Here is a 24,897-nt window from a genome sequence, read left to right as displayed (position 1 = left end):
ACGATCGCTTTCCCCAAGTGGAAAAAGTATATATAAATTGGGTACTGGTATATTCTCCGATACTACGACCAGATCCAATCCACTCGAACCCCTCCAGTACATGCTGTCTCAGGCAGTTATCTCTTAACAACTGTATAAACACCATTTCCTTCTTCCCTTGTGACTATTCTTTCCCCAATCTAGGCTGCCATAGTTAAAATCCCCCATAATAATTACTCGATGGATAGGTAGCATCTCCGAATGAACATAAAATACCAGTACTTCCTTGCTCTTACGACCTAAAAATGAACTATTTTATACCAAATTTCACTAATAAATCAAACACAAGGAAATGCAGTTTTGTTCCGTACCCAAAGGCAGCGTCATCTGCTTCTACTCCACTTGAGTGATAATGATATTGGCTTGTCGCATAGCAATAGTTAGCCACGGTCTACAAAATGACTTTTACGAAGCGAGTTGACTGGTGCCAAAATAGCACATTCAAAAGCAAAAAATAGGAAGCCTCTAAATATAAAACATTCAGAGAACAGTCATGCAACAAAGTAGCGTTTTGGATAGAAAGCGATAAAGAAACTAAACAAAACAGAGCCTTTGAGACCATAACTGAATGGCATCAAATGCAAATATAAGCACATAAAAGTTAGTGTGACCAAAACAGGAAGTCTTCAGATGTGAAATGACGCAAATAAGGAAACGGAAGTCTAGAATGTAAATGTGCGAAGTTCGATGAAATGTTCCGATAATTCTTATATGAGATGGCTTTGAGCCGAGAAAGAAACAGTTTATTTCCCAAAGGGAGTATTCTGTACTCTTTAGGACTTAACATTTCGTAAAATATAGACAACTTCAGGAATTAAAAACCGGAGTATAGTGCTGGTAAATAACCCTACGTGCTTTAGGTACTCATCAACTAATATAGAAGTTGACTGAAAAAAAAAAAAAAGTTACTCCAATCACTGAGTGGAAATCGAATCAATAATCTCTCTCTTCTAAAAATCCTAGTATCTCATTTCTCTCTCTCACTCTCTACATAATGCAATTTCCTTAATCAGTTTTATCCCAATGAATTTAATTCCCAAAAGTGTTAATAATTTCTATACAATTATTTGTATTTATATTTAGCAATTTAAACTATATCTATTTCATACATGTGAAATTGATAATATTCCTATCTTTGCATAGAATGAAATTTCGTTTTTTTTAGTCATAATTGACAACATTTTAGAATTCCAATTAAACTGCACAGTAATAACAATCATTTGGATTACATTACTACATTAGCTGTATGCAAGACGGTGTTCAAACCAATTTTAACTTATGGATCTGAGAGCTGGATCAGAAACAAAACACTTGACTAAAGACTAGAGACCGCAGATATGAGAGTCCTGAGAAAGATTAAGGGCCTGAAAAGATGGCATTAATGGCAACATCATATTAAAAACGAGGATATTAGGAAAGAACTTGACATTGTCGGCATCCAGGAATGCATTAGCAGAGCTAATCTCAGGTGATATGGTCACTTAAACAGAATGGGCGAGGTAAGATTAGCAAAACAAGTGTTCTCTGCCAGGTTGGCAGCAAAACGACCTAGAGGAAGACCAAGATATAGGTGGATTGATACGGTACAAAGTGCCTTAGACGATAGAAATATAAGATCTGATAATGTTGGAGTCTTGACAAGTAACAGACTGATTTGGAGGAAAATTGTAGATAGGAAGTTAGTAATGGTTAAGTTTTTCATGTAATACTATCATATCCTGTACACCCCTTGAGGGTACATGGCAGGAATTTGATGATGATGGATTATAAAGGAACACACACAAAAGAAAAAAAAAGATCAAAATTTCCCAGAGCTGCTGAAATATTCTTCTTTTGAAAATCATAAAGATTCCCTGCATATACTGATATATTAGAAGGTATATTTCCGCCTTGTATGCAGAATGTGGGGGACGCACGGTGAACGTCTCTTACCAAAGCGTGTAACTCCAAGTATGAAATTCTGAGGTGGTGGTGATGGTATGGTCCTGTTTTTCCTGATTTGCTCTCTGACCTCTGTTTGCGATACCTCGAACACTGAACTCCGAGAGGTATCTGAACATTCTGGACAATACAATACTTCCTACTTTGAGGCGTATCTGGCCGACCATTGTCTGTTTCAGCAATACAATGCACCGCGTCTTAAGACTGCTGCTGTAACTGCGTGGTTTGTGGACATGAATATCACCACACCTGACTGGCCTCCACAGAGTCCTGATCTCAGACCTACTGAACATATGTGGGATGACCTGAAGCATTGGGTGAACTCAATGGACGTCCATCCCACAACAATCCAGGGTCTCATTATATACGTACTGGAAGAATATATTTATATATCATCAGCAGCAGCCATTGTCTATCCACTGCTGCATGAAGGCCTTTCCGAAACTGTCTGTCCATGGCACTCCTATTTCATGTCACTTCTACAAATCTGATGATATTATTAATCCACCGTGATTTAGGTCGGCGTCGTGGTCGTTTTTCCTCTCGTGGAATCCAATCCAGTACTTCTTTTGTCCATCGTCGATTTTTCTTCGAGCAATATGCCCAGTCCATTGCCACTTCAGATGTTTCACTCTTTCTATGATGTCAGAGACTTTGGTTTGATTTTTTATCCACGTATTCCTTTTGTGATCTAGTCTTGTGATATCAAGCATATTTCTTTCCATACAAATTGTGTTGTTCTTAATTTTTGAATTTCCTTTGCATTGAATATCCATGCTTCACAGCCATATGTCAATATAGGAAGAATGCATTGGTTAAAAACTTTTCTCTTTAGGTGTAATGGTAGTTAGGTTTTGAATATTGAATATAATTTTTTAAATGTTTTCCATCCAAGTATCGTGCGTCTTTTATTTTCGTCCATGATATTTTGTTCCATTAATATCTGTTGTCCTAAGTATATGTAATGATTATATTATTCATTTTTATTATTTCTGGTTGGATACAGCTATTGAACATAACTTGGGTCTTCTTTAGGTTTATCTTTAGGCCAGGTGTTTTGCTAGCAATTTGTTTATTGGTTTGCTACTCTGCAAACCAATTTGTAGATGGACATTTAATTGATTTGATATTAATCACCATTGCAGTAGAATTAGACACACACACACATGCGATAATTCTGATGGCTAATAGGCTTACTGAACTGAGAAGGCTTGACTAATATATTGTATCTCAACGCATGTAAGGTATGTAGAATGCGTATTACTCCTTCACAGTATGCCCTTAGGGCCTTTTAGGATATTGTACTTTGTATGCTTTATGTTTTCAACAGGGAGTTTGTTTAACATATCTAAAATGCAGAAGCGCCATGTAGCTTTAAAGTGCTTTGCATATTAGTGTTTTTAAATAAAATTTCTAAATAAAAGTGCCAAGACACAGCTTAACCTGCGATTACAACAGATTAACATAGAAGAAAATAAAAGTGTGGAATCTCTTTGGAATAGCTAGCTTAAAGAATGCCATCGTAACAACAAGTATTGAAGAAGTAGATTATGTGAATAATATAAAACAACAGGAATGGATGACAGATGAGATTCTTTCTCTTATTGATACAAGAAGAATGTACAAAAACAAAGACCTAGCCAGGTATACAGAAACACATAACATCATCAAGAAAAAAATAAAAGAAGCCAAGGAAAATTGGATGAAAAATTTATGTACTGAAATTGAACTGCTTCAGAAGAAACAAGATAATTTCAATCTGTATAAGAAAATAAACGAAATTTCCGGAAAACTGAGGAAAAAGCAAATAGTGTCTCTAAGAGACGAAAATGGAAAAATAGTTCTAGAAGAAGAGAATAAAGCACAGATTTGGATAAAATATGTAACAGAACTTTTCAATGATACTAGACAGAAGCCTATAAATATAAAAGATAACATTCAAGGACCAGCAATCATGAAATGCGAAATAGAGAATGCTATACGAACAAGTAAAACAGGAAAAGCCAGTGGACCAGATGGTGTGCAAACAGAATTTTTAAAATTAATAGAACCAGATAACATCAAACTTCTTGAAAAACTATTTAATAAAATATATGAAAGTGATGAATTTCCATCAGATTGGCTCAAATCTACATTTATCACTATCCCAAAGAAACCCAAAGCGAATTCCTGTGGTGACTTCCGACTTATTAGTCTAATGAGCCAAACATTAAAAATATTTTTGAAAGTAATTCGGAATCGTATTTATAAAAAAAGTGAAGAAACTCTAAGTGAAACACAATTCGGCTTTCGGAATGATTTTGGTACTAGAGAGGCCCTTTTCTATACCCAAATATTGATACAAAAATGCATAGAAAAACAGAAATCTGCCTTTAGGTGTTTCATAGATTTTGAAAAAGCATTCGACAAAGTCGGACACGCTAACTTAATAGAAGTCCTTCAACAAACATGGCTAGACGAACAAGACATAAGACTAATAACAAATCTGTATTGGAATCAGTCAGCTACCGTTCAATTAGACAACATTACGACCAGTGATATTATAATTATTATTATTATTATTATTATTATTCCTGATACCTCCAAGGAGTCCGAAGACTCATCGCGGGAGGACATCTTCAACTGTCTCTACACCTTACCTCTACTACGAATCAACGCCATCTATCGCCCACCTCCTACACCACCACAACTAGTAATTTTTGTCTGTAAATTGCGTGTGTTCTGAAGGGCCGATTTGTATGTATGCGGGATGAAAAACCCGAGTTTCCGGGAGAAAAATCCCTACTACCTCCGTATGAGATCGGCTAACTCATCATCGATTGAAATCGACCAGATAAAGATTCCTCCCGTCGCGACGAGAATCGAACTTAGGCCTATTCCAATCGAAGGGCGCAATGTACCGTCGTTCTTCCAATTGCGCTACGGAGGCGCTTAACATCAAAAGAGGAGTGAGACAAGGATGTGTGCTCTCACCACTCCTGTTCAACATATACTCAGAGGTAATCTTTAAAAAAGCATTGGAAGAATGTCCAGAGGGAATCACAATAAATGGAAAGATTGTTAACAACCTACGATATGCAGATGACACCGTGCTAATTGCAGATAATATTATGGATCGCCAAAAACTCATTGACAGAGTATACATAGAAAGCCAAAGCATGGGAATAAATATAAACATCAACAAGACAAAATACATGATCATCAGCAAACATCCAGCCTCATCAATGAAACTGACAATGAAACTCAATGGGAAAAATATTGATCAATTGTCAAGATATAAATATCTTGGTTGTTGGCTTAATGAACGGTGGGATCCAGAAATAGATATAAAGACAAGGATTGAAGTTGCACGGCAGTCCTTCATGAAAATGAGAACACTATTCTGCAATAAAGACCTAAACATGGAAGTCAGATGCCGAATGCTGAAATGCTACGTGTAGTCTATTCTGCTCTATGGAGTTGAAACATGGACATTGAAGGCGACAACCATCAAGAAAATCGAAGCCTTTGAGATGTGGCTATACAGAAGAATGCTAAAGATATCATGGACAGAAAAAATTACCAATGAAGAGGTCTTAAAATCCATTGGCAAAGCTAAACATCTTGTACAAAAAATCAAGAAACGAAAAACATCATATCTTGGCCAGATCATGAGAAACAGCAAATACCAACTTCTACAAACTATTTTGATAGGAAGAATTGGTGGCAAAGGAACTAGAGGAAGAAAAAGAATATCATGGTTTGACAACATCAAGACGTGGACAGGAAAGAGCAGTGCACAACTGCTCAGATTAGCACAAGAGCGCAGTTTGTTCGCCAAGATGGTCGCTGACCTTCGATAGAAGATAGCACAATAAGAAGAAGATGTATGTAGGAACTAAGTCTTTTAATCTGTATCACAAGCGGTGTCTGTGGAGAGATATGTTGTTCCCTTAGTTAGTTTCGTATGATGATATAAAGGCCGTGAGTCCCTTACGGGAAAGTACGCACCATCTCAATCCCCCCAAATTTTATCCGTGCTCGGGACCGGCATAGCCGATGAATCAGGCATATGGCTGGGTCAGTATTCCTGACTGTAATCCGTCTGTATTCACGGGGCCGGTTTGCCTGCTTTCGAGATGAAAACCCCCAGGTAAACTGGCGGAAAAAACCCTGCTGTCCACGCCCAAGACCGGCTAACTTGGCTATGGCTGAGGAAGATCCTTAAGCTCCTTACGCCGTCGATGAGAATCGAACCTAGGACACTCCTTTCTCAGGTACATATGGTTGCGAAGCGCAAAGCCACTAAGCTAATCGCCGGAGAAACCTCTCCATAATTTGGGTGATAATTGGAGTTTTAGCTGTAGGTCTGGAATTTCTTTCCCAATTTTCGTATATAAGTATGGTTAGGACAGTCTTTAACATGCCTGGTATTTGCTTACTTTTAAAGATTTTATGTATGATTATGTCTTTGGATCATCAATTCCCGGACCTTTGTTAGGTTTAGCTTGGTGAATTGCAGAGAACAGTTCTTCTTTTATAGTTGGGATCCACAACGTCTGTGTTTGCTTGTGGTCCAAGTGAGGGATCGAGCTTTGTGAGTGGAGAAATCTTTCTCTAGGATGAAGTCTATGAAGCATTGATGAAAGTTCTTTGCAAGCTGTTGGAAAGATTTGGTATCTTTCACGAAGCTGTGTTTGATTGTTTTCAAAGACAAACCTGGCATCTGATTGGTGAGATGTCAGGTTTGTTTCAATTATTTCGTGAGGAGGTTAATTTGTCGCTATTGTAGTTGATTTGCATTTCTCAAGTGCGCTGTAAGGTGATTCCTTGTTATCCTATGTCGGTTTATAAAGCTCCGTTATTTGGATATTTCTTTGATTGTTTCCATAGAGTATCCTTTCTAAGAGGGAAGGGGGGGGGGTTGGAAAGTTCTGATAAACACCTGGAAGAAAAAGTAATAATTTTATGTCTTCTTATATATATCCTAAAAAAAAAAGACATTTTTTGAAAAAAAAAATTACAAAATACCACTTTTATATGAAAAAAACATTTTTGTTGTAGGTGTTATCAGAACCTTCCAAACCTCCATCGTGTGTATATCTAAGATTACGTTTTACGGAATTTAATGATTTTGGTTTGTTCTTATGCAAATTTTGATTTTCTTTGTGCACACATCGACCACTAAATTAGAAACTTTTATGCAGATACACGTAAACGTCAGTTAAGCAGGGTGTATGCAAAATACTTGTTCACACGTGTTCTAGGCAACTGTTGTAGAATATTGCTGTCAGTAATTATCAATGGTGTTAATTACAATGGGAAAAGCAAAGGATCTTACGGAGTTCGATAAAGAGCTTATTGTGGGTGACTGTTTCGCTGGAGCCACAATTTTGAAAACAGTAGAGGTGACTGATTTCTCAAAAGGTGCAGTATCCAGGGTGCTTATTCAGTGGAAAAATAACCCACATTGCTTATTTAAGAGGCGTAACTGTGGTCATAAGACAGTCTGTCAACGAGATCGCTATCGTGTGAGAAGGCTTGTACGGACAAACAGAATTTCCTGTGTGCAGCAATTGACCGAGGCATTTATGGCTGTTACCGATTCATATCTCACCAAACTACGCGCAGGAAATTGAAGAGGATCGGTATTAAAGGTCCAACATGATTTGATCCAACACGGTATTGAATAAAGTTTTCTAATTCAGTGGCCAGTAGGTGTAGCTTCTTATACATTTTCTACAGTGTAAGTATAATGTTGTTATCCGGTAATAACGCCATATGTTTCCAGTTCAATTATTCTTATTTCTTTGTTTAATTATTAATTTATTTTTGTTGGTTTTCAGATGAGAAGAATTTCAACAATTTTATCTCGATATGGAGCCTTGAAGTAATGGTCTGCTAATTTGTATTTCCTAACTCCTGCTGTATAATTCTTTGATGGGCTAGAATGTCTTTATGATCTATGCAAGAAGCTGTGATACCATTTCCAACTATTCCTTGTCTTGTTCGTGACGATACAGCTGGTATTGGGTTATACATGGAAAAAATATCTAGGTATTGTGTATGATATTTTTATGATTTGCATTTGCACTTCTTCGTGTTGCACTTCTTCGTGTTATGATTGGCATTTGCGAGGTTTATGTTTATAACACAGATTATATTATCATTAGGTATTCAGTTAAGCATGATGGAGCGCTAACAATTTTATTCACGCAGAAATTTTAACGTGTTTGAGTTTGGTGCATAAACAGCATTTAGCATTAGGAAGCGCTGTTGATTGGCAATATTAATTATTTCGACACAAACATTTTCAGCGTGCTCAAACTTAATGACGATTTCTTTTGCTACTATTTTCTGTTCGCCAAATATTAATATTCCAGTATGTATCTTCGACCGGTTCCCGAGTTAGTCGATCTCTGGCATAGGCAAGCGGGGTTTTCCTCCCGGAAACTCGGGTTTTTCGTCCCGTAAACTCAAGAAAATCGACCGTAGTACCAACATTATTTCAGACAGTGACATATCTTGTTAGGGTTAGGTACCAAGAGATGGCAGCACTTGTTTTCCAGCCTCTTCATCGGTGGCTGCTATAATTAGTGATAGACATGGGCCAGCTATCTCTGATTGGCAACCGGTGGAGATTGAACTGCCCACTCAGTCTCCAAAAGCTAGATAGGGTATAAAGGCCTCGCCTACTCCCTATTAGGGAATAAAAGGCATTAGTTGATTTTTTTTTTTATGTATATCGTTGAAAGCCAGGAAAATTGTAATTTCTTCATCATCAGTAAGATACTTCAGTCAGGAACAATATATAAATAACGTCATTGTAATCCTTCAGAAAAGCGATAAAATTACTCAGTGTTTCCGAATGCTTCTTATCTTACAGAATGGTAAGTGACCTCCAAGATGGAACATCCCTGCCATTATGCATTTAAGGTGCAACAGTTTTTAAACAACGCATTCCCGAACAAATGGATCTTGAGAAGCAGATCAATTGCTTGGCCACCAGGTCTGCCTAATCTAGCGCCATTAGATTTTTATTTTATTTTTATGGGCTATATTAAAAAGCCTCGTTCTTTGATTGAACTTAAGGCAGTGTTTCTCAACGTGGGGCATACGCCCCACAAGAGGGAAATTTGAATATTTTGGGGGCAATTAGAAATTGACGTTGCATTCGTCAATTTCTGACGAATTTGAATAATTTGGGGGCAATTGCATGACGTTGCAAACTTAAGCCTTATATTCCTAAATCAACTGTGGCCACATGTTTTCTATACTCTCTTTTTATCTGCAGTCTCACTTAAATATCTTTTATTATCCATTTAACTCCAAATTGATCTTCTCCACTTATATAGATGTAATTCTCATACTCAGGTAGGAGGATTTTTTTCTCCTGGAAACTCGGAGTTTTCAACCAAATACAGGAAAATCGGAGAGGAGAAAACATTCAACTTATAGACCAAATATAATAATAATCGTGGTGGTGTTAGCTGGGTGTAGTTTGAGGTTAGGTAATGAAGAAAGTTGTCTGTAGTAAGCGGATTAAATACTAAAGACTATGAGTCTTGTGTAGTCGGAGGAAGACGGCAAGTTGTGTATAGTACAGGATTAAGTAGGGAAGACGGTGAGTTTTGTGTAGTAGAGGCCCCTCCTTCGACGAGTCTTTGTAGGATTAAGAAGGGAAGACGGTGAGTTGTGTATAGTAGAGAATATTATTATTATTACGTGACACCTGCAGGGAGTCCAAAGGGAGGACACCTATTCTACAACTCTGTCTCCACTCAATTCTCCAACTACAGTCATATACAGCAGCACCATCTACCGCCCACTATTTTTCCCCAGACAATCACAAACATCCATGCCCATGGTGGCAGGATTCGAACCCGCAGCCTATTGACTGGAGAGCGGATGCGCTAACCACTCGGCCAACCAGATGAGTTTTGTGTAGTTGGTGGATTAAGTAGGGAATATGGTGAGGTGTGTAGTGCAGTAGAGCGTCCTCCCACAACGACTCCTAATATAACACCGCAAAGAAGTTTAAAATAAGAAAACGTTATTTGTTTATAAACAATGGCATTATCGGATTTATTATTATTTTTTCTTTACTTAAAACACAAACTGAAACTTTTCTTAATATGAACATCAGAGGCCATTCATTGCTTAAATTTTTGTGGTAATCTATCTAGAGCTGGTTGTAAAACAAGTTCTTGATTCAACAACTTGACAAAAACAGAAAGGAAAGATGGATCTCAACCATCCATGAGCTTGCCTTCACCATATCTAGACGGAAAAGCTGGTCACTTCTGAGAAAATTAGGGTGGGGGCTGAACCGACAACATACACACCACCAGAGATAACTCTTAATCAAATGTTAATGATTTGCTGAAATTCTCGAAGATAAGTCCCTGCTCTACCAGGAAAGTAACTATGCAATCTGCCACCAGAAAAAATCTGAAGTTGGCCTCCGAGCTTCCTAAACTTGTACATCCAGTTTCTCTTGAAGAGGTACAGGAAGCCTTAAACTCACCAAGAATGACAAAACTGCAGGAGTGGATGATATCCTCCCCGAGTTTCTAAAACATCGCGGCCAACGAGGTCAAACTTGGCTGGCCGCCCTTTTCTCAAATATTCTAACTGAAAAACTACCAAAACTGTGGCAGGAAGCTGAAATAATTGCAGTGCTCAAACCAGGGAAATAATATAAAAAATCTACGTCCTATCTCCTTGCTTTGCTCCACCTTTAAGTTCTTTGAACGAATTCTCCTTAAAAGAATTTCACCGCTCATCGAAAGATCATTCCTGATTGAACAAGCTGGCTTCAGGCCGGGCAGAAGTTGTTGTAACCAGGTCCTGGTCCTGATAATACAGATTAAAGCAGGCTTCCAGAAGAAACCTAAATCCGGAGTCAATTTTATTGACCGAACATCAGCTTATGACGCAGTCTGGATCAGGGGCCTCCTCCTAAAGCTAAGCAATATCATAAGATGAAAAACAACTTTCCAGTTTTTTTATTGCATTCTCTCCAACAGAAGGATCCGTGTCCATATTGGTGGAAAAAAGAGCAGGCCCAGATTCCTCCACAACGGTTTTCTGCAGGGCTGTTATCCCCTTTACTATTTAATATCTACATGTCTGACTTACCACATACCAGCTTAAAGCAAATATGTGTACGCCGATGATCTCGCTATCCTACACCAGTCTATCTCCTTTGCCAACTTGGAAACAACCTTGAACACAAACCTGAACATCCTGGAGGTGTACTTCAGGCAGTGGTATCTGAAGCCAAATCCAACAAAAACTGTGTCCACAGCATTCCACCTGAACAATGCAGAGGCGAATCGACACCTCACCCTCTCTTTCTTGACAAAATGGTAGAACATACGCCTCATCTGAAATACCTTGGAGTGAGCCTGGACAGAAGCCTAACCTATAAAAGGCACATCACCAACCTATCCAACAAACTTAAAACGAGAAATAATATCATCTCATGGCTTGCTGGAATAACCTGCGATTGTAGTGCTGATGTTTTTAGGTCTTTTGCACTATCCCTTGCATTCTCTGCAGCAGAATACTGTGCCCCTGTCTGGGAAAAAGGTGCACACACTAACATTATAGACCCTCTACCATGAGCACAATTAGTGGGACACTGAGAAGCACCCCTCACCCCTGGCTGCCTGTCCTATCTAACATTGCTCCACCAAATATACGGAGAAGACAAGCCTCGATTAAAGTATTTAATAAAGTAATGAGCAGCCTGCTCCTTCCCCTGCACCAATCCACCTAGTATTCGTTTAAAATCACTAAACTCTTTCTGGTCCATGGACGAACTCTCTTCAGCTGCCTCACCATCAACACCTGACATGTGGGTAGAACACTGGTCCAACATCTTCCAACAAATGGTTTCCTAGTTGAAGACCCTGTGTTCCACAGCCTGGTTTTGTCCTTCCTAGGAAGATTTAGTCATCTATCAACCGGATCAGAACTAACGAGGGCAGATGTGGCTACCTACTGCATAAATAGAGACTATCAGACTACCTTTATTGTGACTGTTCCCATGTGGCCCAGACGATCACTCATATTGTGAATGACTGCCCAAGGCGCCAATTTCATGGTGGTGTCCTCCAGGACATCTACGAGGTGACAGATGAAGCCCCCGATTGGCTTTCTGGTCTGGACATTGACCTGTAGCTGCTTTTGCCATAAGAATAAATAAACTTGATTTTATGACGTTTATATGTTCATGGTAGAGCGTATGTCTCGGTACTGTGCCGAATGGATAGGGCTTCGCGCTGCGTTAGATCATGGTTTCGATTACCCCCAGAAACCACAATAGCGTATTTCCATGCTCGGGACCCTTTCATTAAGGTGGTTGATTCCACGGCTCCGCTTATCAAGAATAGGAAAACTTGTAGTTTCATTCTCTCCTATCTGTAGAGAGGCTTTTCATAGCTCTAGTATCCAAGAGGACTTTAGAGATGTGAAGGGATGGACCCAGTATCAGGGCGCCCAGATTGAGACAGCAAGAGATAAGAGATGTGCATCTTCGCTTTACAGTTCTGTAGACGGCATCTCCTTAGTAAAGTCACACTTGATACCCCACAACATCACTGGATACGTGACCGGACTGGATTACTTCCAAGATTTGAGTTTATTGATTTGATAAGGACTAGAATAAACCTGCCCACTAGAACCCGCACAGGCCGATGGGGCAGTGAAGACATTAGCTGTAGGTCTGGCTGCCGTTACAGCGAGACTTTGTCTCATATTTCCCAATGCTGTTTCTGGACACATGGTGTCCGTGTGCAGAAAGATTATGCTGTGGTCTCCATATTGGACAACCGTTTTAATAACAAAGGTTGGGAGACCACAGTTGAACCACTCTATAGAACAACTTTTGGTGTTAGAAAGTCAGATATTGTAATGAGGAGAGATGGTAGTGTTTGGGTGACTGATGTTCAGGTAGTGGGTACTGGGCTCTCACTTACCTATTGCCATAAGAGCAAGGTTCAGTACTACGAGAGAAATGATGACCTTGCCAGGCAAACAGAAGAGGAGTTTGGGGCGGCTCCTCGTTTTACCAGCGCCACCGTCTCTATGAACGGCGTGTGGAATGCTGCTAACAATGTAGACTTGTCTTTACTTGGTTTATCCAAGAGTGATGTTAAAGTTATTTCTTTGAGGGCCCTGCAGGGTACACTGGTGGTCTGGCTTTACCACCAGCGCATGACAAACAGGATACCAAGGACTAACGTTGGATGATACCCTTGTAATCTTTCTTTTTATGTAAAGGCTTCGGCCTTCTCTTTGAACGTTATGTAAGAGTAGTACTAGTCTATCAGTATGGAGTATAATAAAATAAAATAAAATAATTTGGTTTTTCTATTTTAAATTATTGTTATCATTATTGCATGCTACTTCCAAAGACTCGTCGCAGGAGGGCACTCTACTCCACTGTACACAACTCACCATCTTTCTTACTTAATTCTCAAAATACTACTACCAGCGATACCACTGTCAAATTGTTTTGCTGGTTTCATGAAATCGGTTTCTGAAATAACAAAAGATTCAAAAGGTGCAATCGAAAGATCTTCTGAGCAGACATTACCACACCGAAAAAATAATTCACGCAACGTTTCTGTTAATGTGTATGTATTCCGATGTGCAGTTGCAGCGATCATTTGGTCTTTGATTTCCATTCCAGTCGTAATTTTGTTGCTGGGACATGTATCCAGTGATCCCTTTGAGGATGTTTTTCCAAACAACTTTCAACAGACAGATGCAGAACTCTTTGAAGAATTAGATAGTGATCACGATGGGAAATTAGATTTATCCGAATTTTCACTGTTTTTTCGCAATTACACTCATACTTTATCAGCATGGGGACGTAGTCGAAAATTGGTAAGCGGTACCTTTTTAATATTTTTAAAATGTGAGTTTCTACCAATGGTTTTGCGTTTCTTCAAGACGGTATTTTCCCCCTCGATTATGTGTTAACTTAAGCACTTCAGCACTAATTTGTTGATGGTCTTCAACTGATGAAGATAATAATTCTGATAATAGCATCCTTTCGTAAATGCCCGACTCATCCATTCCGCATTGTTTTTTGTCAGAATGTTTGGACAGGAATATTGGATACATATTGAGTACACAGTAATCAGAAACGTCTCGGCAAATATGCATAGGGGGTTGTTGACCCTTGAGAGAGAAAACAAGAGCAATTAGCTTGATATAATGTTTGAAAGCAGTGCATCCATTATATTTCTTTAAAGTGCTCGCTATTTTTTCTGAAGTACCCCAGATATAGGGAATGTTGATAGCATTACTATGATCTGTACGTTCAGAGGGATATGAACAACATGAACATTTTTTTTTTTTTAATTCTTATGTAACCATTGGATAGGAAGGTATGTCAAATAAAAGAGAGTTCAGCTTTGAGGAAATCCTGGTTGGAACAAATTATTCTTGGAACTTAAAATCAGACCTATAGGAATGTTGTGAAAAAGAAAAAAAAAAAGGGTTGTTGTTGGTGGTGGTGGGGGTGGGGAGCTAATAATAAATACTACCAGGAGTTGTTCAGAACATGGTGTAGTCATTTCAAATGCTGTTTTAACATAAAGATGTGCCTATATTCACATTCAAAATTCTTTCTTTGTAGCTTTTGAAGCAATGGCAGTGCTCCAAGATGTTGTCTAAGTATGTCATAATTACCAGCTTTACCATGGAACAAAAAAGTGGTCAGGGATTGTTTGAAAGGAAGTGGTATCAGACTGCATATTCACAGTCAGAAAGATAAACCAAGTAGGGATTAAATGGATGAGTATAGATATATGATAAAGAATTAAACCAGGAATCAGTAATAGAAAAAATTAAAAAATATAAACATAAATGGATGGAACACATTAAAAGAATGAAAACAGAAAAGTTACAAAAACAAGTCTTAAATTACAAACCACTAGAATCCTCTAAAGAGATTCAACAATGACTTCTAAGGAATGAACAAGCCACTTTAGGCCTAAAATCCTTGATAAGCATGATGATGAGTATACATATAAAGCAAAAAAAGAAAACACTGTAGAGGGAATTTAAAGAAAGGGATCGGCATACTCAGAAGCATGAAGTGCAAGCAAGGTAAGACAGGCCAAATCAGTAAATCTAAAAGTTTCTTTGATGTAGCAAGTAACAAGGAAAAATGACTATTGAAGGATGACTTTAATCAATGCTGAGGTAGGAAGATGATAGAGGCAAAATAAATAATTGAGTTACTGAGTGATCATTTTGCAAAGGTGTATCATTCAGGTGCAATTTTGCAATTGCTGATGACAGTGATGCAGGTCAAAATTGAGGTAGATGAACAGGAGGTGCTGAGCATACTGAAAAATATCGATGTGAACATAGCAGTGGGACTGGATGGCATGTCAACCTGTGTGCTACATGAATCTCAAGAGAATTGGCATTGCCTCTCTTGCAGTTGTTCAATCTAAGTCTCAGTTCTGCAGCCAGGCGAGTGGAAAGAGGGTAAGATAGTTCCATTACATAAAGGTGGCTCCTAGACAGAAGTAGCTAACTACAGCCCAATTAATATCTCAGGAGTGGGGCAAAATCCAACAGTGGGATGGGGGATATGATACTATATAGTGGGCATCAGGACTTTGTAAAAGGTAGGTCTTGCCTTAGTAATATACTCACATTTTATAATAAAGTGACAACAGAATTGGATAAAGGAAATGACTACATCATGATGCTGCCAGACTTTACAAGGGCAATGATGGGAAAACCATATGATGGGAAAACTATTAGAAAATTGGAGTAAATTGAAATGGATATGAAGCTGGTAGCATGGAGGGGATTATAATCAGAAAATGAATGTATTGCTCAGACTGCACAACTTATAAACCTCTAGATTATGATCTCACCAGTTCTCAGAAAAACCCCCATTAAAAATGCTTCTAAACAGTGTCACGTCTTGGCCTTCTGAAATTTTAGTTCCCTTTCTCAGATATACAGGCTGCTTAAAATTCATAAATCTAAAACCTACTCCATTCCGTAGTGAATACTATCAACTCCCTTCTTTTTTAAGTTGGTTAAATCATTAACTCCTTATTGGTTATCCCTTTACTTCCTTTTATATTAAAAATTTTGCTTAGTTCAAATCTTCAATCCAAAATTTAGTTTTAAATAATAATGATATCATGGTGAGCTTTGATGTCAACTCTCTGTCTACCAATATTCCCTTTTCTGACATTTTACTGAAAAATGCTTTCCCTCCCCTGATATCATTGATCTTTTCAATTTTGCCATCCCTGTCAACTACTTTCTTGGATGGATATCATATATAAACAGAGGGTAGAGCCATGGGCTCTCCCATTCTAGCCAATTTATGGAACATTTTGAAAAACCTACCCTTAGTGCTGCCATTCTCAAACATTCTCTTTGGCTAAGATATATTGATGATGTTTCCTCTATTTGACTACATGGCAACATATTAGATTACTTCCTCTTCCACCTCACCAGCCAGCACACCAGAATCCAGGTCACCATAGAAAAAGCAACTAATAATAGCCTGCCTTTTCTGGATACTTTAATCATGTGTCTTCCCAATATCACTCGTTTTTCTCAGTTTACAGAAAACTTACCACACAGATAGATGCATACATAAACTTTTCCACCTCTCAACAGTATAGTGTTATCAAAACCCTTATCAAAGGAGTCTCCAAATTCTGTTCCACTCAGGCTTTCCTTTCAAATGAACTCATCTTTATTTGCCAGACCTCCTGTTCAATAGCTACAATGTTAAGAAGATTAACAAATTGGTTTTTCCTCCCTTCTCATCAGACTACAGTAATGCTCTTACTATTCACTATATCTGGGACACCTCAGAAAAAATATAACTCTAATGAAAAAATAATCTCTGTACTGCTTTCAAACCTCATCTGAAGCTGGCTGCTATTATATACTTCCTATTCTCTCTGTTCCAGGTATTTACAAGGTTCCTTGTTCCTGCAAATTATCTTATTGTCAGACTAGGTGATCTTCCACATGTGAGTAGTCTGTCTACATGGGCATGTTTTGGATACTTTACACAGAATCAAATGGGAAAAAATATGCTTCACTGCAACAAATATATAAACTTGAAAGATTTTTCTTAGAATCAGCAGAACATTTGTTAAACTAGCCTAATCTTAATAAATATGGATGTGTTAAACTTCCTAAGGATTGGGAAACTTTAATATTTAGGCCTCCCGCCCAACAGCTAGGGCTAGCCAACAGGACCCATAGAGGGTATCCCTGCATAGGACTTTAGACTTTTTGTCTGATTTCTTTCACTAATTGTTTCGATTTCTTTTGTGTGTGTTTATACAATTTTGAGATTGTATCCCTGACAATGTCTTTGTGACAGAAGCAAAATATAGGATATAATAAACTTATATTTTATTGTTCCTCTATGCTGTATTCATTCCATTAAATATTATAATGTGCCATTGATTATTCATGCTAACACTTCACACTATTAATAACACTAATTGAGGGGGAAAATTAATTAATTTAACTAATATTTTGCTAATTTTCTTCCTAGCATCTTCAGAGCACAAATTACAATTGTTGTGACAAGCACAAGGCACACATCTAATTCATTAGAAACAATTCAAATTGTAACTGAAACAAAACTACAGTAGTCTCCCCTTATCTGCGGTTTCAGTTACCTACAGTCAACCCTGATCTGAAAATATTGAATGGAAAATTTCAGAAATAACTAATTCATAAGTTTTAAATTGTGAGCGTTCTGAGTAGTGTAATGAAATCTCGCGGTGTCCCGCCCAAGACATGAATCATTCCTTTGTCCAGCATATTCATGCTGTATTGTATATGCTACCTGCCCGTTAGTCACTTAGTAGCCATCTTGATTATTAGATTGACTGTTGCGGTATCGCAACAGTCAATTCAAGTAACCCTTATTTTACTTAATAATGGCCCCAAAGTGCAAGAGTAGTGATACTGGCAATTTGGATATGCCAAAGAGAAGCTATAAAGTGCTTCCTTTAAGTGAAAAGGTGAAAGTTCTCTACTTCATAAGGAAAGAAAAATAATCGTGTGCGGAGGTTGCTAAGATTGCATTCACATAACGTTTATTACAGTATATTGTTCTAATTTATTATTAGTTATTGTTGTTAATCTTTTACTGTGCCTAATTTATAAATTTAACTTTATAATACGTACGTATGTATAGGAAAAAACGTATATATAGGGTTCGGTACTATCTGCAGTTTCAGGTATCCACTGTGAGGGTCTTGGAATGTATCCCTTATGGTTAAAGGGGGACTGCTGTAATATCCTGTCATGGCACCCTCTATGGGCAAGATAACTATCTAGCTCATTCAGGAAAATTTGGAGAAGTTAAGCTACATGGTCTCAGAATACCTTCTCCCAGATCTTTGGCAAATTTATGCAACCATACTTTTGGAGAGGAAGTATTTCATAGCCAGTGCTCATTAAGTTCTATAAATTCTCTTAATTTTTCCTCTTTTGGTGTTGTTAATACTGTGACGTGCTGGTATGAACAACTGAAGGTGAGTTAACCAATCTCATTCGAAAGCAGCAAGATGCTTCCTCTTGGAAACTTGGATTTTTTTTATTCCACATACAGTCAAACCTGCAAGAGAAGATATGTAGTTAACAGACCACAATACTGTTAGTATCAGTGTCTGTATATAATTATTATCATAATCAGTCCTGAATGGATCCAACATCACTGTCACTTCTTGTAACTCTCCCCAACTTTTCATTATCATCAAACAACTGAAGCATCCCTTTAGTGCACTTGGAAGGTTGAGAGATCTCTTGATGAAGAGATTTAGATCTCTTCCATTCTTCTGATTGGAAGAGATATAAATTTGTTTCTTCTCATGATGAGAAGAATCTTTATATGGGCTTTTCTCACTTGGAGGTGAGCTACTCAATCTCGTATGGAGGAATTTTTTTTCTTCTAGAAATTCTGGTTTTTCATTCCCCCCCCCCCCACACACACACAGCTAAATTAGTTAAAGAATACATGCAGTTGGCAAACAATACTATTGGAGGTGGCAGATAGTGTAATGTGTACTTAGAGGATTAAGTAGTTGGTCAAGTGGTCAAGTGCCCTCTAACCAACAGTCTGCAGATATCCTGCTATGGACATGGGTGTTTGTGATTGTCATTAGGTGGTGGATAAATTTCATTCGCAAGTGTGAGACCTCCACTTTTACATAAAAAAATGAATTTAAAAAATACAAAAAAATTAATAAAAAAATAGCAAAAGAAATGAATAAAAGAATTCCTTAGCCCACCAATTGTTCTGATGCATTATAGGTTTACAACTTTTTGTGGGAGGGAGTCTCACAAAAAAAATAGTGTAGGCAACGAATTGTGTGGTGCCCTGTGATGAGTCCTTGAGGACTACATACAGGTTTCACATAACAATAGTTGATAGCCTGTTGAAATTTATGATTTCATCAAGCTATCATTCAAATCATCTTAGTAAGAGGTGATTTGAATCTCACACGGTGAATTGAATGGCTTCCTTTTGATTGGAAGAATCATAAGGAACAAAAAAGAAGGTAGTGCCAATGGATGCTATTAAAAAAACAAAACAAAACATGATAGACTAGTATGCAGTTCTGCAGTGATAGTTGAGATACTGGAAAAATTACTTAAGGAAAGTTGCTAAAATAATATAGAAGTAAGTGAATGATAACCAGATTCTCTGTGGAGGCTGGTAAAGGTTTCTTAAGGGAATATCTTGTTTTAATAGTTGCTTGTAAGATAAAGGCCATAATTGGCAAGAAAAATGGTAATATATATATATATATATATATATCTAGATTTTGCAAATGCTATTTACATACTGTAGTATGGCAGATTAGTATATTTATCCAGGTGGGATTGAGTAATCAGTAGAGTGAATTTTAAACTAGCTATCTACTTGATATCAGAGTTATGTATAGAGGATTAATGTTGTTGTTGTTGTCTTGTCCTTTGAAGAGTCTTAGATGTTTCTATGTGCCTACCTTGTACTGCTTTGGCTATGTCGATGATTTTGTTTGTATAGAGCTGTTCTTCAGGATTAGAATCTATTTCTTGCAAGGCTGCTGTAATTGCTAGACAGGTAAAGATGCGAGTGGGTGTCAGTTGAGTATTGGGGGCAGTTGTTCCAGTTTCTATATGTTCTCGTATCATCTGTATTGATCTTCATTCCTCTATAATTCTTAGTCTTGCTATCGTGGTGGAGGTCTTTCTGTCAGCACTGATTTCAGGGAATTTGATGTTGTATCAATGATTTCAGTGCAATTAGTTTAGCTTTTGCTAGTGCATTGGCATCAGCAAGAGTTATCATGTGAGTTTCTTTGTTGAGTTCTCTGGTCTCTTTTGCTAATTTATCAGCTGCTTCATTGTAATCAATGCCTACATGAGCAGGAATCCATTGTAAAATGTAACTTTTTCCTAAACACTTTAGTTGATTTAAGAGTTTATGAATGTCTTGTGTGAGCTTGGTATTGCCATTTTTGATTGCCTCCATAACTGATCTTGAGTCGCTGTAAATTATAATTCCTTCAGATTGTTGAGATAATGATAGTTTTAAGTAGGCTTCAAGTGCTTTATTTATTGCATAGAGTTCACTGGTAAAATTGGAAGCGATTTTTCCAGTTCCAAGTTTTATTGAAAGTTTTTCACCTTTCGGGAATAGAAGGAGAACACCAGTGCCTCCATTAATCATATTGGTGTCTGACGATCCATCGGTATAACAAATAACCCGTTTGGAGGATGAAAGAAGGTTGATAGTATTTAGGCCTTTTTCTTTGAGCATTTCTTTTGGTTTTTTTTTGTACAGAGTTTGGTAAGGTTTAGATTTATGGAAGTATTTGAAGGTAAAGGACTGGAAAATAGAGGTTCTTTGTTTATGTGGGCATTTAGCTGATCAAGACCTATTTCTTTCCTGATAGTGTCATCATATTGTAAAGTTGATGATCTGTGAAGTATGCATTTTTGATTCCAATGTTCATAAGTTTTTAAGGAGAACTGATCGCTTTGGTAGCTTCTAATATTATTTATGAATTTTATGGTGGCAAATTTTCGTCTGTCCTCCAACAGGTCAAGCCTGCATTCCTGTTGGGCTCTGATGTTGTTAGTGGATGAGACTGCACCAATGATAATCTTGATGCTTTTGCTTGTATTTTGTCTAATTTTTTTCTTTATCGATGAGGCCGAAGGTGACCAGATAAATGCTTAGATAGAGGATTAATGAGAGAGCCATGAGGCTTTGTTTTTATTTGCTGTTTCTTTCTTCATGTTTGTTAACAACATTAGGAATGGTTTAAGAAAAGTTTTTAATTTTATTTAAGATAAGTGTTTAACTTAATTTTGCAGATGATGCAAAATTAAGAAGATTTATTAATGGAGAAGCTATATCAGCTTCTGAACCAATACTTCTCATGTAGAGGCTCTCAGTGAAATGTCAATATTGAAAGATTGGCATAAAGTAGGGATGCCAGTCTAATATCTGTAAATACATTCTTGCACTTTGGAATTCAGGAATGGAGGCTGAATACTATATTGACAGTTGTATTCCAAGAATTCTTCAGTGATAATTGAAATTGAGTTGAAGACTAGGAAATAGATATTGCAAAGGTAATAAAGACAACACTGTCAAACATTTCAATTATGAGAATAACATTGACACATAGAGAAGAAAACAATATGATGCCTGGATCGCATGTGGCCTGCATACAGAAATTAGGAAAATCTGGAGATTTAAAGGGTAGTCAACAGTCATGATATAATGACCCCATGGAATGCCATCTATGAGGGGATAAGTAGAGAATTTCATAGAGCTTGATGGGGAAAATAATCGATATAATTGAAGCTTAATAATTGACAAGAAGAGCTAATGAGATGGCTATCACTAAGATCTTTCAAAGGGAGGAAGAAGGCTAGAAATAAGTACAAGGTACCTTTCCTGGAAGTCTAAAGATTTGTGAGGAAGAGTGTGTTAGAATAGTTTTTTGTACATGAAAGGTGATGAATAATAATAAGTAATAAATAATAATAATCATCATCTTGAAGTAGTGAGATGAAAACCATCACCCATCTTATTTGGAGACCTGAAGTAGCTTGAAAAGTATCATGTTGGTATCTGGAGTAGAGTTTCCAGATTAATTAAACCTTAGTTTGCCTGCAGTATTTATTCCTTGGTTTACATCTTTTCACATGTGAAATTTCATGAAAAAAAAATAGTGTAAATTGATAGGTTTGTAATCATTCTAGTTATTACAACCAATCACTAGACAATATCTACTTTTTACTTCCTTATTCACATGGCTCTTTACCACATCAGTGCACAGATCCAGTTGTGGTCTGATCATTGCTTTATAGAATGGCATTATCACCTCTTCATCCCTGTTATCAACATTACTATTTTGGCAGCAGCTTTCTGGGTAACTTTCATAATGTGACCTCAATTGTTACTCCTTATCCACAAGTATCCACATCCCTACCCCTGATTCCTCATTTCTTCCACATATCGAAGTTCCACCAATACCATCTAACATCTCATCTGGCCAAGTTTAAACTTGCCACTGTTGAATTGACTTATCCCATTCATCTGCCCTGAGCAAACAACTTCCTGCAAAAGACTTGTTGTGGAAGGTCCACACTTATGCAAAAAAATCCTTGAACCATGCCTTAAACCCATACACAGTTTCTGCATTTACTACACTTTTAGGCAATACAGCAAATCAGTATCACCTTCTCTAACGTTGAACTTCACTGTTCACATTAAGCAACAGTGGCTTAGAACAGAGTCCTGTGGTACCCTTCTTGCCAGTTTTGTCTTTTGGTATATCACACACTAATACAGAGTATTTTTTTACAAATACCAGAGGTATCAGAAATAAGGGAGATGAAATGGTTTCACTGATTGAGTTTATTTGCCCGAAAACCATTGGAATAAGTGAAACATCATTGAATGAAGATGATATTCTAACGGGAATAGAAATGGAAGGATATAGTATTTTTTGTAAGGATAGAAAGGACAAAAAGGTAGGGGGAATGCTGCTAATGATAACAGAGGAATTATGTCCACATAAGGCAGACAAAGAGGGAAATAGTGGATTTTAATTACGGTGGTATAGATTAGAATGAAGAGATAGCATTTGGGAATAAGGAAAATGAATTTCTCGAGTTCTTGAGAGATAATTATCTCAAGCAGCATGTAAAGGAGGGCATGTGAGGTTTGAGAGTTTTAGATCTGATCATTTCATCAAAGGATGTAATTGTGAGTGGGATTTCACCCTTTACTCCAGTTGGTGAGACTGATCATAAAGTGATAACCTGGATTGTGGCTAGCCATATGTAGAATTCTGTGAGGAAAGGATACATGTGGAATTATAAGGATGGTGATTATGACAAACTTAGGAGACAGCTTGGAGCTCTAGGATGGAATGAGGAGTTGAGCAGTAAGGAAATAAATGGTGCTTGGAAAAGGACAAAGAAATACATAACAGCATATTATTATTATTATGTGGCACCTCCAGAGAGTCCAGACACTCCCAGAGGTGTCACATAATAGTATCTGTCCCTAGCCATATCTAAAAGATATGGCCAGGGACAGATCTGAATGGAGAACGTATGTTCATAGAATCACCAGAAGTCGAAAACGACTCGATAGAACATAAAGTACAAGCCAGGAGAGTGATTCAGTTAGTAAGGAAAACAAAAGTGCAGTATGAGCAAATATTGGCAAATCAGCATATCTAAAAACTCTCCAGAATTTTTAGATATGTGGCAAGTAGAAGGAAGAATGATCATGGTAAGATGATGTTAATGGATGAAAATGGTAGAATGGTAACTGCTGCAGAAGACGTTGTTGAGATATTCGGTAATCAGTTTATAAGGGTGTTTCATCCTGATCAAGGTGCAGTCCTAGCTCACCTCCTCGTGGTGCACCATGGATAATGCTAAATGAGCTAGAGCGACCTTGGCAGCCAGTCTATCCATGGATCTCCTAAGCTACTAACTACATGCAGCAATCAGAAGTGAATGGTTTGAAGAACCAACTGACTAGAAATCTCAGACCGAAAGTCCGAATCTGTCATCTTAACATCGAAGGAATTAGCAAATCAAAATGTGAATATCTTTCAAAATTCCTTCTTGACCAAAATATAGATATTGTACTTCCTCCAGGAAATGTATGCTGTTACTGAAGAAGACTTGTACAGAAGAGGGAGAATATACGAATTCTCCCTCTTCTGTAAATTTATTCCTACAAGAATAGCTACAAGCTATATTTGTAGGAGAATAACTCCTACAAACTACCAGCTTGTAGGAGCAACTTATCACCATGCATATGGCATTGCGACATACGTCCGCAACAACATTGAGCAGATCGAACTTGTTACTGTGTCAAGCGATGATGATCATCAGCTTGGTCATGACAAAGTTGGGTGAACTGACGCTTGCTAATGTCTACAAGCTACCAAACATCCAATAGTCTCAACAAGTCCTCCCTCTTTTGAGTCACCCAACTATATATGCGGGAGACTTCAATAGCCACCGTGAGTTATGGAAGTATGCTCAGAATGATGAATGCGGCATAACCCTTGCCAAATGGGCTGAGACCTCCAATATCTACTTGGTCTTTGACGCTAAAGAACGTGGCTCCTTCAGATCAGCAGCATGGAGAAGAGACTATAATCCTGACCTTTGCTTCGTCACCTCTAACAACATGAATGAACCTCTACCTGCTCAAAGAAGAGGTCTCGGTGATTTCCCTCACAGCCAACACCGACCGGTCCTCCTTGAAGTGGGCATAAAAATACATCGTGTCCGATCAATTCCCCGCCCGAGATGGAATCTTTGAAGAGCCGACTGGGAAAAATATGCCATTGACCTTGACAAGTGTGTTCATTT

General features: G+C 37.8%; 1 protein-coding gene across 2 annotated transcripts in view; it reads left to right on the top strand.

The window, feature by feature from the left end:
- The first annotated feature begins 13,425 nt into the window (after positions 1-13,425).
- The window catches only part of LOC150102163 (selenoprotein N-like), an 82,523-nt gene continuing 71,051 nt past the window's right edge, over positions 13,426-24,897 (top strand). For both annotated transcript variants that reach the window (XM_090399315.1, XM_090399314.1), the window contains exon 1: positions 13,426-13,857. In XM_090399315.1, the coding sequence (XP_090255441.1) occupies positions 13,495-13,857 (363 nt within the window). In that variant the 5' untranslated portion in view covers positions 13,426-13,494. The remainder of the gene's footprint in view (positions 13,858-24,897) is intronic.

Source organism: Typopeltis vanoorti, chromosome 10 (genome assembly GCF_054136105.1).
Source record: "Typopeltis vanoorti isolate ZY-2024b chromosome 10, IOZ_Tvanoo_1.0, whole genome shotgun sequence".
In the NCBI taxonomy this organism is placed as follows: domain Eukaryota; kingdom Metazoa; phylum Arthropoda; class Arachnida; order Uropygi; family Thelyphonidae; genus Typopeltis; species Typopeltis vanoorti.
Note: the sequence above shows the minus strand (reverse complement) of the source record. Positions and strands in the feature narration are given on the sequence as shown.